The following is a 22,190-nucleotide window of genomic DNA, read 5'->3' as shown; positions in this document are numbered from 1 at the left end:
CTTTTATCCACTTTCTCCTTAGCTTATAGAACAACAACGTTTCTTCAGTTCGCTTTATTTTCATCTTAACTACCTCTGGCATTTACTTGTCCACCACATCCTATTGACAACCTGGTTTTGTTTTTAATGCCTCCAGAAAAACTCTGTTCTATAAAGCTTGCAGCTCGTAGTACAGCTAAAAGAGGGAGAGGAGGAAAAAAAATTAGTAGTTGTCTTGAAATTTTTGCGTGTGTTAGATGGATGGGTTTTTTTTATATCAGACTAGTGTTTGAAGTTGCTCTCCGAATTCATATTGGTGCTGTGTTTAAGGCAGAAATCTGTTTTATTTGTTATTTAGAATATAAAGTCTCTTCCCAAAATCCACATACTATGGCTCTCTATTTAAAAAATTGCCACGAAGAGCTCTGGCTTACACAGAATATGAGTACAGGTATATAATATGAGATATAAGAGGTATACGTATAACTATTATTTTTTTCTCAAAATAATCCTAGACTTCTTAAACACTTTATGTTGGAAGGCACCTCCAGATATCATCTGGTGCAATGCCCTGCTCAAAGCAGGGCCACCTCCAAAGTCAGGTCCAACATCACATTTAAGCCACGCTGCGGTTGGTGCCACCCCCAGCTGTGCCATGGCCAGGGATGGAGCCGCACACCCCGCCTGCACCCCGTCCCAGCCTCTGACCACTCTCGCCGTGACTGCCAGTACCTGCTTGGAATTCTTCCTGCTTCAGTTTGTTTTCATCCTCACCGAGACCACACACACATGGGCCAGTGGTTAAAACCCAGAAGTGTTCGTTCTCAAGGAAACTACAGTATCCTGTAGAAAGCGTAAACCCACGGAATACCTCTCTGCCGGAGAGTCTCATTTATCAGGTTTGCTATCACAGACGAGTTTCCCATCCTCCTCCCTCCCAGCCCGTGGCTATAAAGAATGCCGTAACTCATTTTGCCCTCACACTCCAGCAACTGCACGGAAGATGAAGCGATACAAGTTGCACAGCTACACTTTTGAAATGCAGATGCTCTTGTGGAGCCCTTACTTCACGGTCACAGGAGGAAGTTATCCCCAAAGCCCACGTACGCCTTTTCCGTGTCAGAGGCAAAACTGAATTTGATGGCAGCAACAGAGCAGGTTCTATAAGGTACAGAAGGACGGGGCTGGTGTAATTCGGAACGGAGGGCGGGGGGAGTTCAGGTAAGGAGCTAATGATTATAACATTAGAGATATTTTTTCCCTTTACTCTTTCTCCAGCAGGCTCTGCTTCAGCCTCTGTGGGACTCACAGCCCCAGCCCTTTTCCAATACTGTTTCCAATGAAGAAAATATTAGCCAGTATCATAGAAGCGTTAGGTAATTAGGATGCTGTTGTACAGAACAAGAAATTGGCAAAAACACAGTTTTCTGTGTTGTGGTGGATCAGTAGAGAAAGATGAGCATTCACATTTGCAGGCTTATTGTGCAGTCCTTTCATGCTCTTATTTAACAACTACATCAAACACTTCTAAATTTTTAAACTTTTAAATTAGCTACCAACATTATTCATGTATTTAGTAAATATTAAACAACTTTTGGCGTAAGTTGCCACAATCTCCCTTTAAACATTACTACTGTGATCTCATGGATTAGATGGTTACTTTTGTGAATTTTACTTTAAGGAACATTTTTCTTCAGGAGGAGCTTCCCTCAAGATTACATTGATGCTCCTACAATAAATGGAATTCACTACACAAGCTCAATTCGGAGCAACAAATACCACCAAACTTCTGCGCATCGAATCAACAGAAATAAAACACTCTGCAATAAACTATCTATCAAGAACTGAATTTACTTTGGGGAAATGCCGAGAAGTTTAATGAATGGTGATAATTTGCATTTTTCAGGAATTAAACATAGCATTTGCTTTAAACAAACAGCACATAAACACACTACTTAAGCTGCATAAGGATGCTATTTACTATCTGACCACATACGGTAAGAAACGCCCCAAAATGAATTAAAATGGACAATGGAAAAACAACAAAATTTCTGAGGATGGTATGAAAAGCAAAAAAATTAAGTCATCTGCCCTCAGACAGTTTCATGTGCCTGACACTAAAAATGATCCACCTGCCTTTAAACTAGCAGTAGTTAAAAAAAAAAATAAAGATAGATGATAGATATTTATAGTATACTAGCAAAAAACCCAGGCTTACTACCTACCACCTCTCCCAGCATCCCGATGGAGGGCCCTGTTATTTGCATTGCTTTTCCTTTAGCTCCTGCTTTTGATCGCGTGACTAACGTTTCATTAGCGGTTTGTGACAGCATTCCGACAGACAAAAGAACATGCATTTCATTCCAAATCGTCCCTCTGCATTCCGAGTGCCCTATCCACGCAGCTGTCCTAACACGAACCACAGCCTCTGTGCAGGGGATTACGCTCAAGTGAACGGAAATGAACTAGCTATTAATTACGCTGCTGTCAGGAGACAATTCAAGTTTTCACCTGTTAAATCACAGGACAAAAGATAGCAATTAAGAGAACTGTAAATGAAGAAATACTGAAATGTAGAGAATAGCCTGAAGAGTGCAGGTAGTATTACCCTTTCTTTTCCTGTGGGAACAATTGCTCATATTTTAAAATAATACTTAAAAGATCCTTTTAATACAGTGTACATTTAAACTTCTTAGAGGCATGTTTTGACATAGTTGTGTTTTTATAATAGTTTTGTCGACATCAAGCCAGGAATTACATTCCATAGCTACTGGTATTCTAAAAGCATATCACTAGTGGGCACCAAGAAAGTATAGGTTCAAAAGGATCCCCGCTGGCCTGGCAGAAGCATGAGCTCAGTATTGGCAGTAACTCCATTTCAGCACAGCCAGAACAACAGATTTTAAGGCTACCAAAAAAAAAAATCCCGAAGACTATGATCACCTACTTTGATTTTTTTCACATACCGCAAGCCAAAGAGTTCTTCTAAACTACAGCATGACCGTTTACAAGGCAACAAATTTTGATTTAATGATGAATAATATTCAAATGATGAATGTTTGAATATAGAAGCCAAGTTCTAAGGCCTGTGAGAAAGCAACTACTAAGATACAAACACAAGAATCCAGACCCGTATACATCTGTCAGTCTTTCAAAATCACAAGTTTGGTTGCAGCAAAGAATAAAATTGTAGTACAGGCAAACATGACTTTCCTTTTTCATTGCCTTTTAAAAACAAATGAACAAAACCAGTTGCCCCCAGTATTATTTCTTTAAACTCTCCCAAGAGCATCACTTCTGTTTCACCCTCAGAACTCAAAGCCAAGGCCAGGCATCCATGAACTACCGTGTGATGGACACTCCTCCATCTCAGTCCGTCCTTCTGAATGCCACAACAGCAAACCCGTGTGACAGAAACCTCCCCATTGGAACACTTGGCAGCTTACTTTTAATCTGTGCTGAAACTACAACACAGAGAACGCTTGTCTGCGTAATTTACCTTCTTCTCAAAGACGGCTTAAAACCCTCCAGAATTACCCACTTCACTCCAATTGTCTTTTCCAAAAATTGTGGACCGGCAGCTAGCGTTATGTGACAAATTCACAGCCCCATGTCAGAAACGAACTCGAATCCACTTTCCCTGGATGCAGCGCAGGTTCAACGGTCGCAGCACATTCCCCAGAGCCCGGGGTCTAACCTGGATGGGCTGGCTGGAAGCACGTGCTTAGTCACAGGCACAATTTACGTTTTGATTTGCGTACATAATTGGCACATTCCACCCAAAACTTTTCCTTTAATAGATTTTTTAAAATAGTGCTTCCTCGAAGAGACAAGAGGCGGCTCAGAAAAACACTGAACAACCGGGATCGTTTAGGAGAAAGTGTCATAGCTTCAAATGCTGGGGTAGGAAAAAATGAGTTAGGAACTCAGGAGTCACTGGGTGCTTTAGTGCGAGATCGACTGAGCAGCACGTGGGACTGACCCCACATGGGCACTAGCAAAGCCAATTCCACTATTTCTTGAGAACAGTAAAGCTGAAAACAATCAAAGTAAATTGTGAATTTTAGAAGACTATCTTTACACAAAGTGTTACTCAGTATTACTATTCTACCACTTTTGCGAAGAAATGGAAAAGAGGAAGATGGAGAGGATATAGCACAAAAACTATTTATAAACTGAAGCGTGGCACAATTTCTTTTTATGAATTTTAAGCTCAGCTTCATTTAACCAAATCTCCCTCCCAGCTGGAACTGCTGCAGAGGCATCACCTATATTCTTCTGCAGTGTGGGGTCGGGCTCAGCACACACGTGCATCAGGAACGACAGACAAGAAAGGACAGGGAACTGCTTCCTGCCAAGAGGGGTCTCGAGGGAAAACAAGCAAAGAGCAGCAGTCAGAGCAGACTCCCGGCTAACTCACAGGCGTGGAACCCAGCAATGATACATGTTTGGAAAATGCCGCTGAAAGCAAGAGTTACTGATTTTTATTTTTTCCGGAGTTAAAAATTAGCTAGTTCAAATTTATAAAATCATCTCACATCTGATAACTGTGTTTCAAGATTAATAACATCTAAATAGATTCAACTTCCAATTACTAGCAAATTTTGCCTTTAATTAGTTTGATTGTATTAGATAATGAGGACATTCATATTTATAGATAGAAATTGGCACATGTAAAATGTTATGAAAGCTGAGAAATTGAATTTTTTTATTTAAAAAGAAATACCAAGCCTGACATTACTTGCCATGTCTAAGGAAAAAAATGAAATTAAACATATACTGTATCACTACTAAAAATAGGTTAAATATAAAGACAGCATTTTTGAGAGAATCTACAAGTCCTTTTGGAAAGGACACTATCCGGGAATACAGAAGTCAAGTCCATAGGTTAAGTTTAAGTCCGACTCCTTTCATCGATATTAAATTCACACGTAAACCTTTCACCTCTGCTCACAATTATGGTTTGAAGCTCAATGTTAACCTCTTTATTCGTATACTTTTAAGATATATCACATATAACTTCCCAAAACTTGGAATATCACCACACTGAACACAATACTGGCCTCTAACTAATTGGCAACGTGCCTGGGCAGAGCCACACCAGGGTAACTGGAAGCACAGGGTCCTACCTGCTGCGTTTGCCCGGGGTGCGAGTAGCCATCGCTCCTACATGGCCACTCCAACTAATCTGGCTGGAAAAGGCACGCAGCATGTTTTCTGAACACCCTCCTTCCCAGCACGCCTGTAACGGCTGCTGCAGAACAAACTGAGCATCATTTGTTCTCATACTTTTAATGAGAGATGAGATAAAGAACAACGTGACAAAAATGGAGTGACTTGCTGCAAAACTTAACCGGTAATCTTTACAGCAAGCTTACAGTAAGAAACAAGAAAACAACCAAGCAGAAAGAGGGACAGCTTTCAATAGCATAATTAAAAGTGCTTCCCGTTATCAGTAGTAGTTGCCTATATTTTATTAATAGCCATTCCGTATAATGAAATAAAGATACTGAAAATTACTCTAACAGTTATGGCTTTCTAATACATTAACTACAACACATAAAAATGAAATCCCAACAGCAATTTTCTAGAAGGCTTTATACAGTGACTTGCATTAATTTTTCTGCACAAGTTATGAAAATACTCAGTAGTCAAAAAAATGCCATAGAAATGGAATAAGGCTAGATTTAAAAAAAAAAAAAAATTAAAATTTTCAGCTTATGTTCTGATCAAAGTGCTCCCAGGGGAAGAGCTTTGCTACATTTCCTTTCCCCCTGAAAGAAGGTTCTTTATAAAACAAGGCAAAAAAAGTGAGGGAAAAATGGTTACATTAAAAAACCTATATTTTATTGTTATGGCAACTGATGTGCTAAAAATAAAGAAATAAAGTTGTTATGGCAACTAGAATTTTAAAGGCAGTCAAAAGTAGAATAATCAAACATTCTGCTGGCTTAAAATATAACGTCTATGACTCAATTTTCAGAAAGAGCTTCAGAGACACGCAGTGGTTGGGTTTTTTTGGATTCTGCTTTGGAGATGACAATTAGTCCAAGTTTCAGAGAACTCTGCAGAGTACAAAGAAGGCAATCAAGGTGAACAGAAAATTAGTCATTCCAAGTTCTCACGGTCAGTAGGAAGAAACACACACCTTATGCCACTTAATTAATGTCCTGGCAACCTTACCTACATCCATAAAACATATCAGCTTCTTAAAATAAACAGCAATGGGACAGAATTTATGCTATCACAATGATAGAAAGGCACTATACAACTAAAAGTTACTTAATGACTTAAATTAAGTACTGAAAAGTTAGGGAGTACCAAAATTCATCTGTCTGAAGCTGCAGAGTTCTGCCCCTTTATATGTATGGAATTATAGACAACTCTAATTACAAGATCATAACATATTTAGATGTCTGATACACGCGCGATCATCACTACAAGGCTCCAGCTACACGAGCACTTCCACAACAACGTTAGAGAACTCACAGTCTCCCATCCAACACTTGTCAGGTTGTCAAAATTGCTACTGTTATTAAAAAATTAACAGAACCGTGCACAGTGAAATGTTCCAGAGTCCAAATTCAGATAAGCCTTAATTAATACTAAGCAAAGCATTTAGCAGATACTTCAGAGAATTACAACTAGGAACAGGAACTCATACTGGAAATATCTGCACTGGAAGCAGGTACGTAGCACGTGCTAGCATCCCTGTGCAAGCTAACACTGTAACACAGCACGTGCCTCATGTTTCATCTTCACTGCAGTTAATCAAGGTTGCTGTTAGTGTTACTGCTGACTCGGTTCTGCCCCAAGGGGAGTCTCAGCCCAGCCCAGGCGAGCTCTCAGCCGCAGGAGAGGCACAGCCAAGAACACACACCAGAGTCAGGCTCCTCCTTCACTTGTGCTAGAGAATCCGATTAACTCCTTATCGCAGCACAAAAATCAAGAGATGTGCACTGGGAATTCAAATGCCACACACGGGAGTGCAGCAAGCATAACACAGACAAATTTAAGTTTTGCTTCCCCAGCCTCAGTATCAATCCTTGAGGTGAGATACACAGTTAACTCACTCCCTCTTAAGCATCCCACGAAGCCGCAGGTATTTCCAGAGATGCCAATAACGTAGGGAAATACATTAACTAATGAATCTGTGACAAAGCCAACAGCGTTTGCAAGGGAAACTCCATGTACACAGCCACTATACATAACTTTTCATCAGTCAGGATAGATCAGACATATGAATATCAAGGCTTTAAATCAAAGTTTTACAAATTTTCCATCTAATGCTTAGGTTGCATACTTTCAAGGTTTGTTGCTGACTCAACCAGCCACTGGAGGCAAAAGACACCCTGTTCTGAGCTTTCTATGAAATCAGTTTCCTCATTGTATAAAATTCTAAACCTAATCAAGTGCATGGTTGCCTGAACCATAAGCCTTTGAGTTCAAAGAAAAACGTGTAGCAGAGCCCAAGTACCACTCCACCCGACTGACAGGTACGTGAATCCATCGCTTGCCTTCAGCATCCGTGGCCATGTTGCTTTTTGTATCAGGTACAGCCATTCTGCACTGAAAATAAAGGTATATAAAAGCATCCCAAAAGAACCACAGCTAGGGAGAACACAGCTACCCAGCGAATCAATCTCATTGCTCTAACAGAGAAATGGGGGCAAGGAAGCTTTCTAAATAAAAATGCAGAAATTACTGTGATGTGTCAGCCTTGCAATCGCTAGATAGGGTGACAGAAGAGACAGAACATGCAGTAGAAGAACTGTTTCTGGCAAGCACGCAGGCTGGATAAGGCACAGCCTGAAGCCGCACCCCTGTATACCACAATTTAATTTTAGATTCAGGCTGTATATACTATTACCTAGTCAAAAAAAGGTTGTATTTTGAAATTGGATTGCTTTTGAGACAAACCAGACATATGAAGACGGCTTTGTCATATGCGGCATATGATTAAAAAAAAAATTAAAGCTCTGTATCGTCAATATTGAGTTGTCAGTTTAAAAAACAACTGATGAAAATTCACAAGAAAAAAAAATTCTTAGCTGCCAAAATATTTGGGTATGTCCACAGAAACATACATAAAAGATTATTAGAAAGCATATACGCACTAGCAGACTACAATTGATCTCCTTTTGGTTACTTTACCTCAGCAGCTGCAAATTTGCTTGCTGATAGGGGAAATTACTCTTAATTGCTGTGAGCATACTCATCACTACAAAGGGAAAAAGATGTTTTAAAGATACAGGCTGTAATGAAGATCTATACGTGTCTCATCTCTTCTGAAGAGATTACTGTAAAATGCAATACTAGCTCGGTCCCTTAGAAGAATATCCTAAAGAACACATGAATGATACTGACATTTGTGGTTTTATCATAAAGAAGCCATACATAAATTAAGGTAGCAAAACGTATCAGAATTCACCTCTGTATTAAATTCCAGTTTGAATTTTAGTCATGTATGCATCACTCATGTATGCTTTAATTTTTCTACACGTGCAGCTCAAGCCTTTCTGGTTGCTGTTACTGTTTGAATGATTGTGAATGCCCGCTGCTCCTGCATGCTGCTACGGTAAAACAGCCTTTAATGCAATGTTGACCGCCAGTACTGCTGTTAACAAAGGCATTTTAAGAGGCTTTAAGCACCAACTGTGATTCTTTGGAGAAATAAAAGAAGCTAGATATAAAGTATACCTTTGGACCCTTTGATTCTTAGTGTTTCTCTCTAAGCATTTAGAGCTCTCTGTTTAACTCTTACAGCATCAAACATTAACGTACTGAAACCAGCAATTAACAGTCAGTAAAAGGTGGTTTGCTGTCTTAAATAAATGTATTTAAGGTTTTTGACACATTCACTTTCATAAAAGAGGCACAGGAAATATCGCTTATGTTACAGGCTGACCTTGCATCGTTTTCTGTGGAGCACGTACAGGACCCGAGGCGGGGCCTTCAGAGAGAGCAGCTCCCGCTGGTTTGGAACAGCCTTTCAGTAAGTCATCCAAGACAGGATCTACACGGAAGTCACCTCCGCTTTAATTCAGACACAAACCATCCCAAATACAAATTACAGCTAGTAATTCAGATTTTCAAGAGACATAGTGGCACTTCAGCAACCCAGTGACATGCAAATGGCTTCGTATGTAAAGGTCAGGCTGACGCTGGCCTGAAAGTCTATTGAAGACTAACATAACTGTTTATTTACACGTGCAATCACAGAAATTAGCCTTACGCACAAGACATTTGAAATCCAATTACTCTGATTTTCAGTGCAGTCTTCTGATTTCCAGAAGGTGGATGTTACAGGGGTAACACCAACTGTGCTCTGCAGAATTGCACCTCTCACAATGGCCATACGTATTTAACAAATTGCTTCACCTCAGCGGTGCCCTACGCTGTGACAAACAGACAGACACCCAGACACAGAATGAATATGCGTGGCATAACAACAGTGCACACTGCGGACAGCTTCAGAAAGGACCCGGTTTTACTCAGCAGTGTAGATTAAAATGTCTCCTTACCGTGGCTGCTCTTTCAGCATCAGCATCATTGCTGCTACAGCAAAACTCAACACCTGTTAACAAACCAATATTCAAATTGAACTAGGATACCTATTAATGTTTTATCTAGGAAAGAGTATCCTGGATTTTTAAAACTGGCTCTGAGGTGCCAAGCATTTACCAGAACTACCAGTTATAACCACACACTGTACTGTAAAGAAATAGCAAGACACTGAGACATCCCCGCTCCAGCCTACCTGAAAAAAACATTTTTTACCTGCATCGATGTACATAGATCCGGCGACTATGAGACATATCAATTTTAATATCGATTCTTCCAGTAACCATCATTTAAACCTCTTCAGGCCGTAATACCGATATTACCCAACGTTTTATCACTCTGTTGGAAATGACAGGCAACTCTGCTCCCCTGGTTTTGCAGGTAAGGGATTCTAAATTCACAGAGACAAAAGAGAATGCAGTCTCCAGGAGGGCAAAGGCAAATCTCCTTTGCACTCCACCCATCAGAACAAATGTGTCAATTCATGTGACTTCTAGAGCCAGCAGGACACACAGGGACCCAAGAGCCCAGAATTGTATCCTGAGTGTCATTTTAGTGCCATCATAAGTAGTTATGTATGGAAAAGAAAGTGCAGGAAAATTCTTCATGTGGCAGAACTTTTTATAATTTTATGCAGGCTCTGAAAAAAATATTATTGGCGTTATTTTCCACCTCAAATATCACACCTAACAGTTAAAATTAAGATGACATAAAAATAAAAATTACTAATGGATGCTACCCCTTTTTTTCCCTGAAAAGAGCTGTCATTAAATTGAAGAATTTCTTTGAAGATGAAGAGTGAGCACAAGATTTTCCCTTTTGTGCACACAAAATTGAAAGGTTTTCTCCAGGTGAGCTCTAAATGAATCAAAACTTGGCAAATTAAATTCACCTTAGGGACATATTATTCCTGAGTTTGTAAAAGTAATATTAACATTTACTATGAAACTAGGTACCCTGGTACATTCATAATAAACTAAACCTTTTATCTGAAGTCTGAATTTAAATGAAGCTATTGAAAGAATTAAACTTCTGTCAACTTCTGCTCTTTAGAGGCAGTATTTTTTCACTAATTTCTAATAAGGTATTTTCAGTTCTTATATACTTTGTTATTCCACAGTATGCAGTGCTAAAATAATTCAAACAAGTGGAAGACTGTCAACGCTAAGAACTCAATTTATACCAAAAATGAGACAACCTATCAATCCAACCAGCATATAATCTGATTTTTCTCTGTGAACCACATTAAATTATAAAAATATCAATAACCTACTTGCCATTAGATGAATGATCTCAGTTTAAGAGAAGAGTTAAGTAATAGTCATCCTATCCTTACCCTTTCAGAAAAGGTGGAGAAAAGTAAAAGTTAAGAAACTGCCTATAGATACTGAATTTAAAAGAAACATCAAACTGGAAAAGTTGCACATACATCTCGAAGCGATCAATTCCTCTAGAATTAATTTGCTTAACAGCTAAGAATCTCATTCAAAAAGCAATAAAACAGGTATTAGTTATCTCTCTCTTCAGTAACCTGAAAATAATCACAATTTTTTTATAATGATAATTGATCCTTATATACTAGGATCTTTTATACTTGATAAGCATATAGCTATAGCTTTTGTAATTGATAAGCATACAGCTTTTATAATTGATAAGCATATACCATTCGCAACATCTAACCTCTCTAAAAGTTAAGGGATACCATTTCTAATTAGCAGAGAGAAGAAATGAAGATGCAAAGAGAAGAAATGAAGATGCAAAGAGAAGAAATGAAGATGCAAAGAGAAGAAATGAAGATGCAAAGAGAAGAAATGAAGATGCAAAGAGAAGAAATGAAGATGCAAAGAGAAGAAATGAAGATGCAAAGAGAAGAAATGAAGATGCAAAGAGAAGAAATGAAGATGCAAAGAGAAAACCAGAACAACAAATATATAATAGATCAACATTTCCCAAACACTTTTAACTTTTACTGCCGGGAAGTTTGTTCAGTGCAAAAAGACCGGCATGTCGTGTTTCTAATATTCGTAATCACAAACTGGGCAAGGTACCACCTTCAGAGACCCCAGGATGCTCTATCGCAAAAGGTGGGACCTTCATCATTTTCAGTAGCCTACTTGCCATGAGCACGTGCCAAAAGAAAAGGGGGCAGTGGTAGCGGTTTGGGCTGTAGTCGGGGGCAGCGGTGTGTTCAGAAATACGACCAAAACGGGACACCGCTCTGAGCCCAGGGTGGGTCCCCGCCGCGCTGGGCGCACAACACAGGGCACTCCTCCCTGCGCGGGGGAGCAACCTCCCCGCTCCCGCTTACCACAAACAGATGCAGCATTCTGAACGCAAATATTTGCTACAAAAATACGCTAATGTTTCAGTCCATTAACCAACCTGCTGTGGCAGCTGGCGAACAGTCATCTTTTTAATTAGACACCCTTACTGATTAATTAGTCTCAGAACGCTGAGCGGTGGAACCCAGCACGATGCCATTGGGACAAAAAATATTGCTCTTCCTAACGCTAACTTAATATCCTTTGGTACTGCTGCAAATAACAAGCTTGATTAATTTTCTACTCAAACTAAAATAGCCTTCCTATGTCATTCTCTCAATCCAGAGTTAAACTGTTGCAACCCAACAGTTTCACACAAATAAATAAATAAGCAAGCAAACCACAAACAAGGCATCGAGGTGCCAGTTTCAAAGTTAAATGCATTAAATCTTATTTGTACAGACACAGTGGCTCATCTGTCATCTCCTCCACTTTCCATTTACTCAGTATGCGAGCAAGCTAGCAACAAAAAAGCCAAGTAAATATTAAGTATGAAGCGAAGAGGCAAGTGCTTTTTCTTGTTTCAAGAGTTTTGGTAATTTCAAATCGTAAGAAGTAAATAGATTTCTACATTAGATTTACACGAAAGTTGATCTTTACTTCAGTCCTTTGAAATCAGTTTGCAGATAGAGGCACTAAGGAAAAGAGATAAGGTTAATTCAATGCATGGAAGACTGTCCTTAAGCAGATGATGAAGCCTCAACAAAGACACTTGCTATTTTTACCTATCCTATTTCTAACTTTTAATTTTGGACAAGAGACCGCTATTACGCCTTTGGGAGAAGAGGTGCTACAGACATCCATTTGTGGGACTTCTCGTAGTCCTACCACTATGAAAAAACTTCTGATCTCAGAAAACGCTTAGAATAACAAAATACAGCTGTTAAAGAATTTCAAAGATTTTTCTATACTGTAGATGCGGAGGCGGTGGGAGACCCGCAGTGAAGCTACAGCCCCTCACCTCTGCCAGGGGGGAGCCAGGCTGGGAGCCACAAACCCATCCGCAGGGAGGGAGCAGGGACACAGGGCAGCAACACCGTCTAAGACTGGGGACAGGCCAGCAAGCTTCTGAGGGAAAAGACCTCACCATGAGAATTGTTTGGCTCGTAAAGAGTACCAAAAACTTGTCAAAAACCCCAGTTTGTTGTCACTAACCAAGAGAAACCCAAGAGATGTAGGGAGGACTTTACAGCCAGCATCCCTTGTCCTCCACATCACACAGGACGGCTCCTGGCCAAGGCAGCTCAACACCATGGGGCTTGTGAGGTACAAGAAAATTAATGTGTAACGTCTAATTCCACCAGCATATGCAGACTGCTGCTATTTGCCATTATTTACTGTTCTTTTCAGCAAACAAGCGCTGAAGTTTAAGGCAGTACATGGGCCTGTAAAGCTGCTTAACCTGAGAGGTATCCAGAAATCTGAAAACTTTCATTTTTTTTTTCCTTTTTGCTTTATAATGTAGAGTATGTGTCTTGTAGGAATCAGAAATAATAACAGTGGTTCAAGCAGAACAGATAAACTACACCTATTAGCTGTAAGTTGATTAGGTTTCACTCAGCCTAAAACCCAATACATTTGCTCTGTCTTCTGCAGCAACGGAATGTACTTTGGTACAACTGGTCCTTACCGCATGAGAATTATACCTCGGTGCGATTAGTGCCAATTTCAAATTATTATATTACTGAGACAAATTATTTTCATGATTTGGCAATGGTTAATTCCCATTCAACACATCTCATATTTGTTTCAGACTTTGGGAGAATCCTTAGGATTTTCACTCTTCTGTAGAGTGGCTTGAAATGTTATTGGCCCAGACGCAAACTACCATCACACAGTCAGCAGACAAAGCTATTCTTTGGCCAACTCTTCCAAAGCCTGACCCTTTAATTAGTTATTATCCCTAACTGTTCTGGGCACATGCTTACATTGCCAAAGGAAATTATGACAATAAACAAATAATCTTATTTTTGGTTCTCATGTAAGTCATTTGGAAAGACAGCCATTTAGTCTGTCTTTAAGACCTTCAACTCAAAGTCACCAGCCGTTTCAAAAATGGGCGTTCACATTCATATGCAAACTTTCATTGGTTTTGAGTAACAGAATACTACTAGTATCTACTTTACCTGAAACCAGGTTTCTTTTTCTGATCTTACGTTAAAAATATAATAAATTTAAAACAAGTTTTGTTTTCTTAAACCAGAGTATCAGAAGCATTTAAAAGTAGTCTATATACGCTGTTAGATGAACTTTACACATTCAACTCATTTCTTAATGGAAGTCAGATTGCAAACGGAAAATCTTTTATGCAGAAGTGATACATTTAACAATCATAAATCCTACCTTAAAATGGCCCATCCAAAAGTTTTCTGACTACAGAATGTGAGTTACTGCCTTCTTCTGCTTTCATTATTTTACTTATGCAACTACACACAACCCTGATGGGTCTTACTTTGTAAACTTCGGAAAAAGGACTTGAGTGCAGGTAATTTCAGGAGGAATCAGTAACAGCACGACAAAACAGGCACCTAGTCCGTAACACGGAAAAGGATGGAAAGAAGTCTTGCCCTACAATTTCAGCAGCGAGAACACACACAAGAATGAAACCATCTAAAACACAAAAGCAGAAGGTTAATAACAGGCAGCATAAGATGTAATGAATAAAACATCTGTCCCAGTTCAGATGCAACAAGTGTTTTACAGTGAGTTGCTTTATGACCACCGCGGAGCGACGGGAGATTTCCGATGACTGACACACGGCCAGTGCCTGACACCGCTTCTGACAGGATGGCGTGGAGCCAGGGCAGCGGCGCGGGGCAAGGGGGGCACAGCCATTGCTGAACACAATTACCAGTCACCTCCACTGTAAACGGGGTGAACTGCGGCTTGCCACCCGTCACTTTACCTGAGCTTAAAATATATCTCCTCATGGCAAAAATTCATCTGAGTCTCTCCAGAACAACCAGTGAAGCTGAACATGAAATAATGTCAAGCAGGCAGGAGAAAAACCTCTATCAATGAAGTGACCCTGGCTTATGCATGGTTTTCTACCTCTCTTCTTTTAACAAATGGGTCTGACACGCTTTTACAAAAGCTCTATATACACGTACCAGTATTACCCCTTCGTTATCATCACACAAGCAGATTTTTCTCACTTGGATTTGCGTTTGTGTTTTCCTTAAAAAAAAAATATTAAAAAATATGTATTTATCTCTGCTGCTATCTTTTATTTTCCCCTTTCTTTACTGTGCCACGTGCAGCAGGGTCAAAAGCTGATGGCACATGCGCCAGAAAGGCAGATTTTGATTGTCATACAGTACAGATTTACATAGCTGTCAAAAATGAAGCAGCTGCCAAATCACAACTCCTACTCCCTAAAATTGTATGCAAGACCTACTATTGTGCTCCAGTCAAGATTTCTGAGAGGCTCGTGGCAATCAGTAAGCTGGAACTCAGCAGGAGAGGTGAGGTACAGCAAGGCAGTGCTTGTCAGTAAGAAAGTATCTGTGACAGCAGAAGTATTGCTCTCTCTCTTCCCTCCTGGAACCCTGAGCTCACTAGAGATGGGAAACGTATCGGCCTGTGAATCCCTGATCTGGGAAAGGATGCAGAGTTCACTAGATCATTCTTGACAGGCTGCTGGCCTCCAGCGCAGAGGGCTAGAGGACATGCCTTTTGGAGAAAATACACACCGCATTGATTTTTCTAAATAAGATATTTTGCTTTCTGTGCTGAACTGAAACACTAAAACAAGCCCCAAATCACCCTCTCCGACAGAATACATTGAACAAACCACTCCTCCAACTGAAAAATCCTGCAATAGGTTTCAGAGCTCTGCATACAGATGGATCCATACAGCACAACACGTGTACCCGATCTGTTCTGCGACATGTATGATACTTGGCCTGTCTAACATACTGTTTCTCCACACTGCACCCAACTGGAGTAGAACAACAAATGTGCCTGCATCATGGTCTGTAAAGTAAATGTAAGTGTTGAGAGTCCACTGTCATTCAGTTCGTCACAAGGAACACGTTTTTGGTGTGCCAACAATACAGTTCTCATCCTCCACTAGCGAGCACAGTTTCACCAGGAGTTAACCAACAACACTGTAGTAAAGTCCCAGTTTTCACCAAATTTCTGTCTGCTCCCCCCTCGTAGGTAGTCCTATATGAGGTATCATATATTCAATACTAACAATTGATCGGGTTAATCTTTTCAGCTATGATAGTAAAATGACAGTTTTCAAGATCTGTTCCTCAAGTTAGCCCTCTGAAATTTTCTTTCGGAAAAAATTTCTTTGATTATGAGAACTGAAGTAATCAAAGATACCAAAGATGCTTTTAAAGCCAAGCCTCATTCAAGAAACCTCACCGGTAAGTACTGGCTAACACTCCCCCATAGTACTCCGTGGCGTGTTGCTATAGAGTTACGCAGTTCAGCCTGCTTGTTTTGACCACTGGACACAAAAACTCAAACAACTGCACCTATATAAACTTATTTTCTTACAAATCCCTGGGTGCAGAGATTTTTCTAGTGAAAGAATCAAGACGAAAGCTATGTATTTGATGGGAAGAATAAATAATTAAGGAAAAAAATAAAGTAAATGTTGCTGGTATATTGGGATGGTAGCATACAAACAACAGAAAAAACAGAAATCAGTTCTGCTGTTTTGTACAGTGAACAATCATCGATACCCAAATAACCCTGAAGTTTAATGTGCATATTATTATTGACACACATAAGATAACACTACAACAAAAAGATTTTAGTAGGATTCAAAGAATAATAAATACATGCCTCCCACTTTCTCTCTCTAAAATAGCTTAATTCCCATTACCAACACACCAAAATGAAACTGAAAGAAGTTCTGTTCACAGACATAAATATCAGATAATAATTCATAAAAAAAAATTACAGGACAAGTTTTTCCTGGACCACCCAATATTAACTATTCCTAAAAATGGGCCTTAACTTTGGTTTGGCAGACTCTCTCCTGTTCATTTCTTTTCATGAATCCTTTCAAGCAATGTGTGCATGAGCACTAGCAGTTATGTACAAACTATAGAAAAAATTGTGATTTCAGTATAGAAGTTATTTACTTCAGGAAAAAAAACCTGAGTTGGAATAAATGCTTCGGTTCAGAGTAGGATTTAATTTTCTAATCCATAGCAGTATATTTCATATTAAATACCATATGCAATATCATCTTCCACAATACACAACACAAATATTTCTATCGTGAAAAGGACAAGCGTAGCAAGGTATTTTTAAGACACGAGGCCCTAGCGTCAAGCTAAGGCTTGCATTTTAGAAGTTTTCCACTCCCTCCTCCGCTGTGAAACAAACATCTTCCCCACTTTTGGAAAGCAAGAGCAAAATAATGGAGGTGGTTTTGATGCAACATACAGCTGACAGATGTCCTGTGAATGGTTTCTAAGGAAAATATAGCCCAACTACAACGTCAAAAAGAAAAATTTACACTACCAAAACATCCTCCTTTATTGGTAAAGGAAAAAGAAGTCATGAGGGCAGCTCTCACTCCGGGGGCGCTTTTCAACTTTACAAACAGAGCAGGTAGGTCAACTTAAGAGGCCAAGTATCAAAAAGATATGATATTATCAAAGGAAACTTTTACTAACGTCTACCCCAGAACTTTTGTATGGACAGATGATTCACTCCCTAGACAACAAATCCAACACTATCTATGAGCAACATGTAACATTAACTTCATCCTGTTCTGCCGTTACGACCATTTTTGAGACAATAGAAGCAACAGCAACATTTTTGCTGTTTTTCCTCAGCGTGCAAAACTACCCTCCAGTGGGAAGAATTTCAGAACCCCAAATGGGGAGTTCACCTCCTGACACGGCACAGTTTTTGCTGCTACAACACGGTGGTTCTCAGTCTTTCAATGACAGCTGTAAGCAGTTTGGAACACCCATATTATAAGACAACGTCTTATAATATTTACTGACAGCACTGAGGACATTAGGATATAGAATGGGAAGAGATTCCCAAAAGGATTCTCCTCTCAAATCACCCGTACAGCAAGGAGACTGGTTTCCTGGTAGGTAAAAATGTTTTTAGGATTCTTTTTTAAAATAAACAAGAAGCCAAGAAATATCCAACTTTTTGAGGTTTTGTTTGGTTTGGGTTTTTTTTGGTTTTGTTTTTTTTTTCTGTTTTTTTGAACTAAAAACCAGAAAATTAAGGCATACAGAAAACAGAAACTGTTGAAAAAACAAAGCAATGAACTTAGGTTTATAAAAAAAGAAAAAAAAACAACACACACCTGAACAACAAGCTGATGTGCTTATTATCATCACAGCAAGTGAACTGAAAGCTAAATGTCAAGCGTTACTACAGATATAGGTCAGCAATTTCTATTGTTAATGCCATTCAGCAGGTACCCATAGCAGGAGGTAAAGCCACCTAATCACAATTTCAGTCACTTAAAACAAGTCAAACTCTTTCACTCCTTTGCTACTTTGCCACCAAATAAAACCGCTGCTCAGAATTCAGATTAACCAAGGGGGAAAAAAAATAAGAAAGAAAGAAAAAAACCCTAATCACTTACCATTGTGATGAGAACCCTGTATTTATCCAGCATTGCCTGGCTGTCATGGCATCCTGCCAGCAACTGCCAAACCTCTGCCCTCAGCGCCTCCGGAACACCGCTTTTCACCAGCGTAGATAATCCGTTGGGTCTCGTGACAAGGTTATTGTGCCTAGGAAACAGACAATCAGTTGCTGATTATGCTTCAACTACAGGAGTAGAAATCAACATAAAACATATAAAAAGTCTGAAACTTTCCAACATTATTCTGAAAAGTAGAGTCAGCAACTGGCCATGCAAACTTTTCTTCCATTTGTTATGCTAAGCAGTGTTTGTCAGGTGGAAAGCAAAAATTCTGCACGGATTTACAGTAAGAACCACTCACAAAATGTACTGATACACAAATTCTCTAGGTGCAGAGAAATTAATGAAAACTAAAACAAGAAACAGTTGCAGAAATTGAACCAAACTGGCTAATGAAGAACAATTTGGACTGAAAGAGAAAACTATGCCATCTGTGCAGACAAATGAATTTCAGTATTTGTTCAACATATACGTTTAGCTTAGGTTAAGAAAAGGAAATTAAAAATAACCTAAGCTGTGTGGAGCAATAAATTTTGTAAAAGAAATATAAGCCAGTTCTAAGAGTACCACCAGGAAGACTGAAGTTCCAGTTTCGCACTTCGTGCCAACAAAGCAGGAACACTTACACACACCTCGATAAAATCCCACCATTCCAAAGAAATCTGCCTATTAGTCTGAACTGGTGTTTTACGGTCTGTTTGTACACACACCAAGAAATGTAGGAAGACAATTGCAGGATGCATGGCTTTATTTTCCAACACTGCATAATTAATCCTACAGAAGTTGGTGTACAGAACTATGAAAAGGCCGTATGCAGAGAGACTGAATACTAAAGATGTGGTTTTTTCAAAAATAATCCAGTCGCTGAGTCCGTACATTTAGGATAAACTCACTGTACATGCACAATATTGCAGAGCTTTCAGTCACAGATGTTTAAAAATCCTTTTTGAGATAGTAGTGTTTACTGATCCAGATTAAACCTCACTTTGCCTTATTATGGCAATTTTCATAGCACTGCAGCAGGAAGACTGGGGGAATTGCCCCTTTATGCCTTCTAAGGTAGGAAGTGCTTTGCTCTGGTGTTTTGACCATTGTTATGTTTTTCAACTCCACTGGTAGGAGAAGAGCGATAGTGTCAGTTTAGCCAAATGCTAGCAAACAGTGATTAAATTAAATAACCTGCAATTTGACCCTCGATTTTAAGTAAATGTTTAGAGTACTCACGCTCTGAAACAGGTCATTAAGATGTGAACAGTTTGCAACTACTGCTTTAATTTAAGAGGTGCTCTAAAAAAAATTTCTTTTTCCTATATTCCAAGGACAATATACCCGTTTTTCCAAATGACTTGAGAATTAAAAAGGAGAGGGTGATTATGTAATGCCCTTATTCTTTTAAACACAATAGTTATTTTAAATTTTAAATGTGTAGTGCAATACAAGTAATTTCAAACTTTATCATTCAGTTACCAAATTAAAACCCAACTAGTCCCTTTTCTCTTCTCATTTTGCAGCGAGTCACATTAGACTAACGGTCTTGTGATGGAAAAAAGCTAGAAAGAAAAAAATCAATATTCACAGAAATATTAAAAGGAGTAGACAGTGGTTAAATGGTTACAAAATTATGAGATGTACATTCAGGAATAAATAAATAAAATACATTAGTAGCTTAAAGCTCAAGTGGTGTGAAAATGAAGCATTCATAGCACTTCAAACCAGGTTAGTTTGGTTATGGCAGGGGTTCAGTCACGTGCATCAGATGAGAACCACGGAAGGCCGCCTCTGAGGACTCGGCAAGCAGAGAAAATAAAATGCAGAGCTGAAAAGGTACATTCCCATAGAAACATCACATGAGTTTTTCAGCGCCACCAAGAAAACAATACAAACAGCTTATGGCAAGGACTGAGATGCACGTTCCATGCTGTAATAGCATCCTCGCTGCTGAACATGTTCCCAGTTGAGAATGAAGCATGCTACGCTACACTACATTTTACTGGGTTTGTCACATATTTTGTCACATATCGACAGTTTTGTGGTAGAGGCAATACTTTAGCAAGTGCAGTATACTTTAATACCAAAGTAATACTTTAGTCTATGCAGTAAAGCCTAACTCTAACTCGAATAGACAGCTTCTCAGTTTCTGTATGTACCTTGATCATTAATAATCAATATTAATATTACTTAATAAAAATTGGCAATTATTATTAATAATTAATCATTAATAATCCTTGCTCTGTATTCTACAGTAATGAACAAATACGCATTTTTCCTTCTATTTCCTGCGTAGATGCCCAGGCATCTTGCATTCCTAGACACTCTGACACCTGCTTGGCCAGACTAGAACAGAAAGAAGCATCAGAGAAAAGCTTGTCTTATTCTAGTCTTATCCTTCAGCACGTGGGGAAAAACGGCTCATTCATGGATGCTGACATCCTTAATTTGTTACAAAGTGCTGTAATTCTCCTGCGCAAAATTCAAAGACATAATTTTAAAACATCAAAGAGCAAGGATACAGAACAGCGATGCACAGACTATGCTCCAACTTGACAAATATTTCTGATCAAAGACTGCTATTGGCCATTACTATATTTTAAAAAACAAAACAAAAACAACCAACCACACATCAGAAATGTGTTTTCAGCTCAGCTAAACTCACTCCGCTTGCAAGAACAACTTTAATGCTGAGAGTGCAGTAAAAGAAATTAAAAGATATTAATTGCTTCCCAACTGTTTATTGTATCTTTTTGGTAAATTATCCTATTCTTATTCCTGTTTATATGTTTGAAGGAGATTCTTGGAGCAATGTTTCTGCTGAGTCAGTCCGTTAGGTTACAGTGACATTTTAATGAAATGACACGAAGCAATTAAAAGTGCAAGAAGTTTTTCATCTGAGAGACAAATCAGCACACCAGCTCTCCAAGTGGAAATGTTATTTTTTATTTAATTTTTTTCCAAGTGCACAGCTATTCCGCTAGCATATGCTGCGGTTTTCAATGCACTAGAGAATTTTATTTCAATCTACTTTTAGTTTTCAATTTGTTAATATTTTTCATCTGTTACTCTTTCCAAGTTTTGTTCTTAAAACGTAACATAACACTATTCAAGAATTCAAGTATTTTTCTACACTTTAATTTATCTCAAAAGCTAATACTGCTTGAGACACTCCTAGAGAAAATGGTTGCTACTGCTAGTCTTCACGCTGGCTGGGATCTCCCATTTCTCATGCCATTTTTAACTCATTTTAACTGAAGTGTTTTAACTACTAAATGATTCTCTGAGTTAAGTTTATTAGTTATGTTAAGACTTCAAAATAGGTCACTCCAAAGCCTTAAATGTTTTGTCTCATTGAATAGTATGCTTGAGTAACTTGGCGAAACAGTTGGTTACATGAAGCATGAGCAGAGGGCAGCTCTTTACTTCAGCCTGCTAGACAGGAGGCCAGAGAATTCTCAAGGACAAGAGTTAAACCTAAAAGAATCGATTGACAGATGAATGTAGAAAATAATTTCAAAAAAGTTACAAAATTAGCATCTTCCAATGTAAATGCAATGCAGATTGAAACAAACCTTCCACACAGTTCTTTAAGGACTCAAGATGGGATTCCTCACTGGCCATGGGGCGCCAGATATAAAATTGCAAACAATTTATAAACTCTCTCTTGGGATGTCTTTTAGAACAAGCTTTGG

General features: G+C 39.0%; 1 protein-coding gene across 6 annotated transcripts in view; it reads right to left on the bottom strand.

The window, feature by feature from the left end:
• RABGAP1L (RAB GTPase activating protein 1 like) overlaps window positions 1-22,190 on the bottom strand; it is a 261,963-nt gene that overhangs the window by 165,949 nt on the left and 73,824 nt on the right. For all 6 annotated transcript variants that reach the window (XM_054211199.1, XM_054211198.1, XM_054211200.1 and 3 more), the window contains one exon: window positions 18,445-18,595. In XM_054211199.1, coding sequence (XP_054067174.1) covers window positions 18,445-18,595 — 151 coding nt within the window. The remainder of the gene's footprint in view (window positions 1-18,444; window positions 18,596-22,190) is intronic.

Source organism: Rissa tridactyla, chromosome 8 (assembly GCF_028500815.1).
Source record: "Rissa tridactyla isolate bRisTri1 chromosome 8, bRisTri1.patW.cur.20221130, whole genome shotgun sequence".
Classification (NCBI taxonomy): Eukaryota; Metazoa; Chordata; class Aves; order Charadriiformes; family Laridae; genus Rissa; species Rissa tridactyla.
The sequence above is the reverse complement of the archived record's forward strand: the minus strand, read 5'-3'. Positions and strand labels throughout refer to the sequence as shown.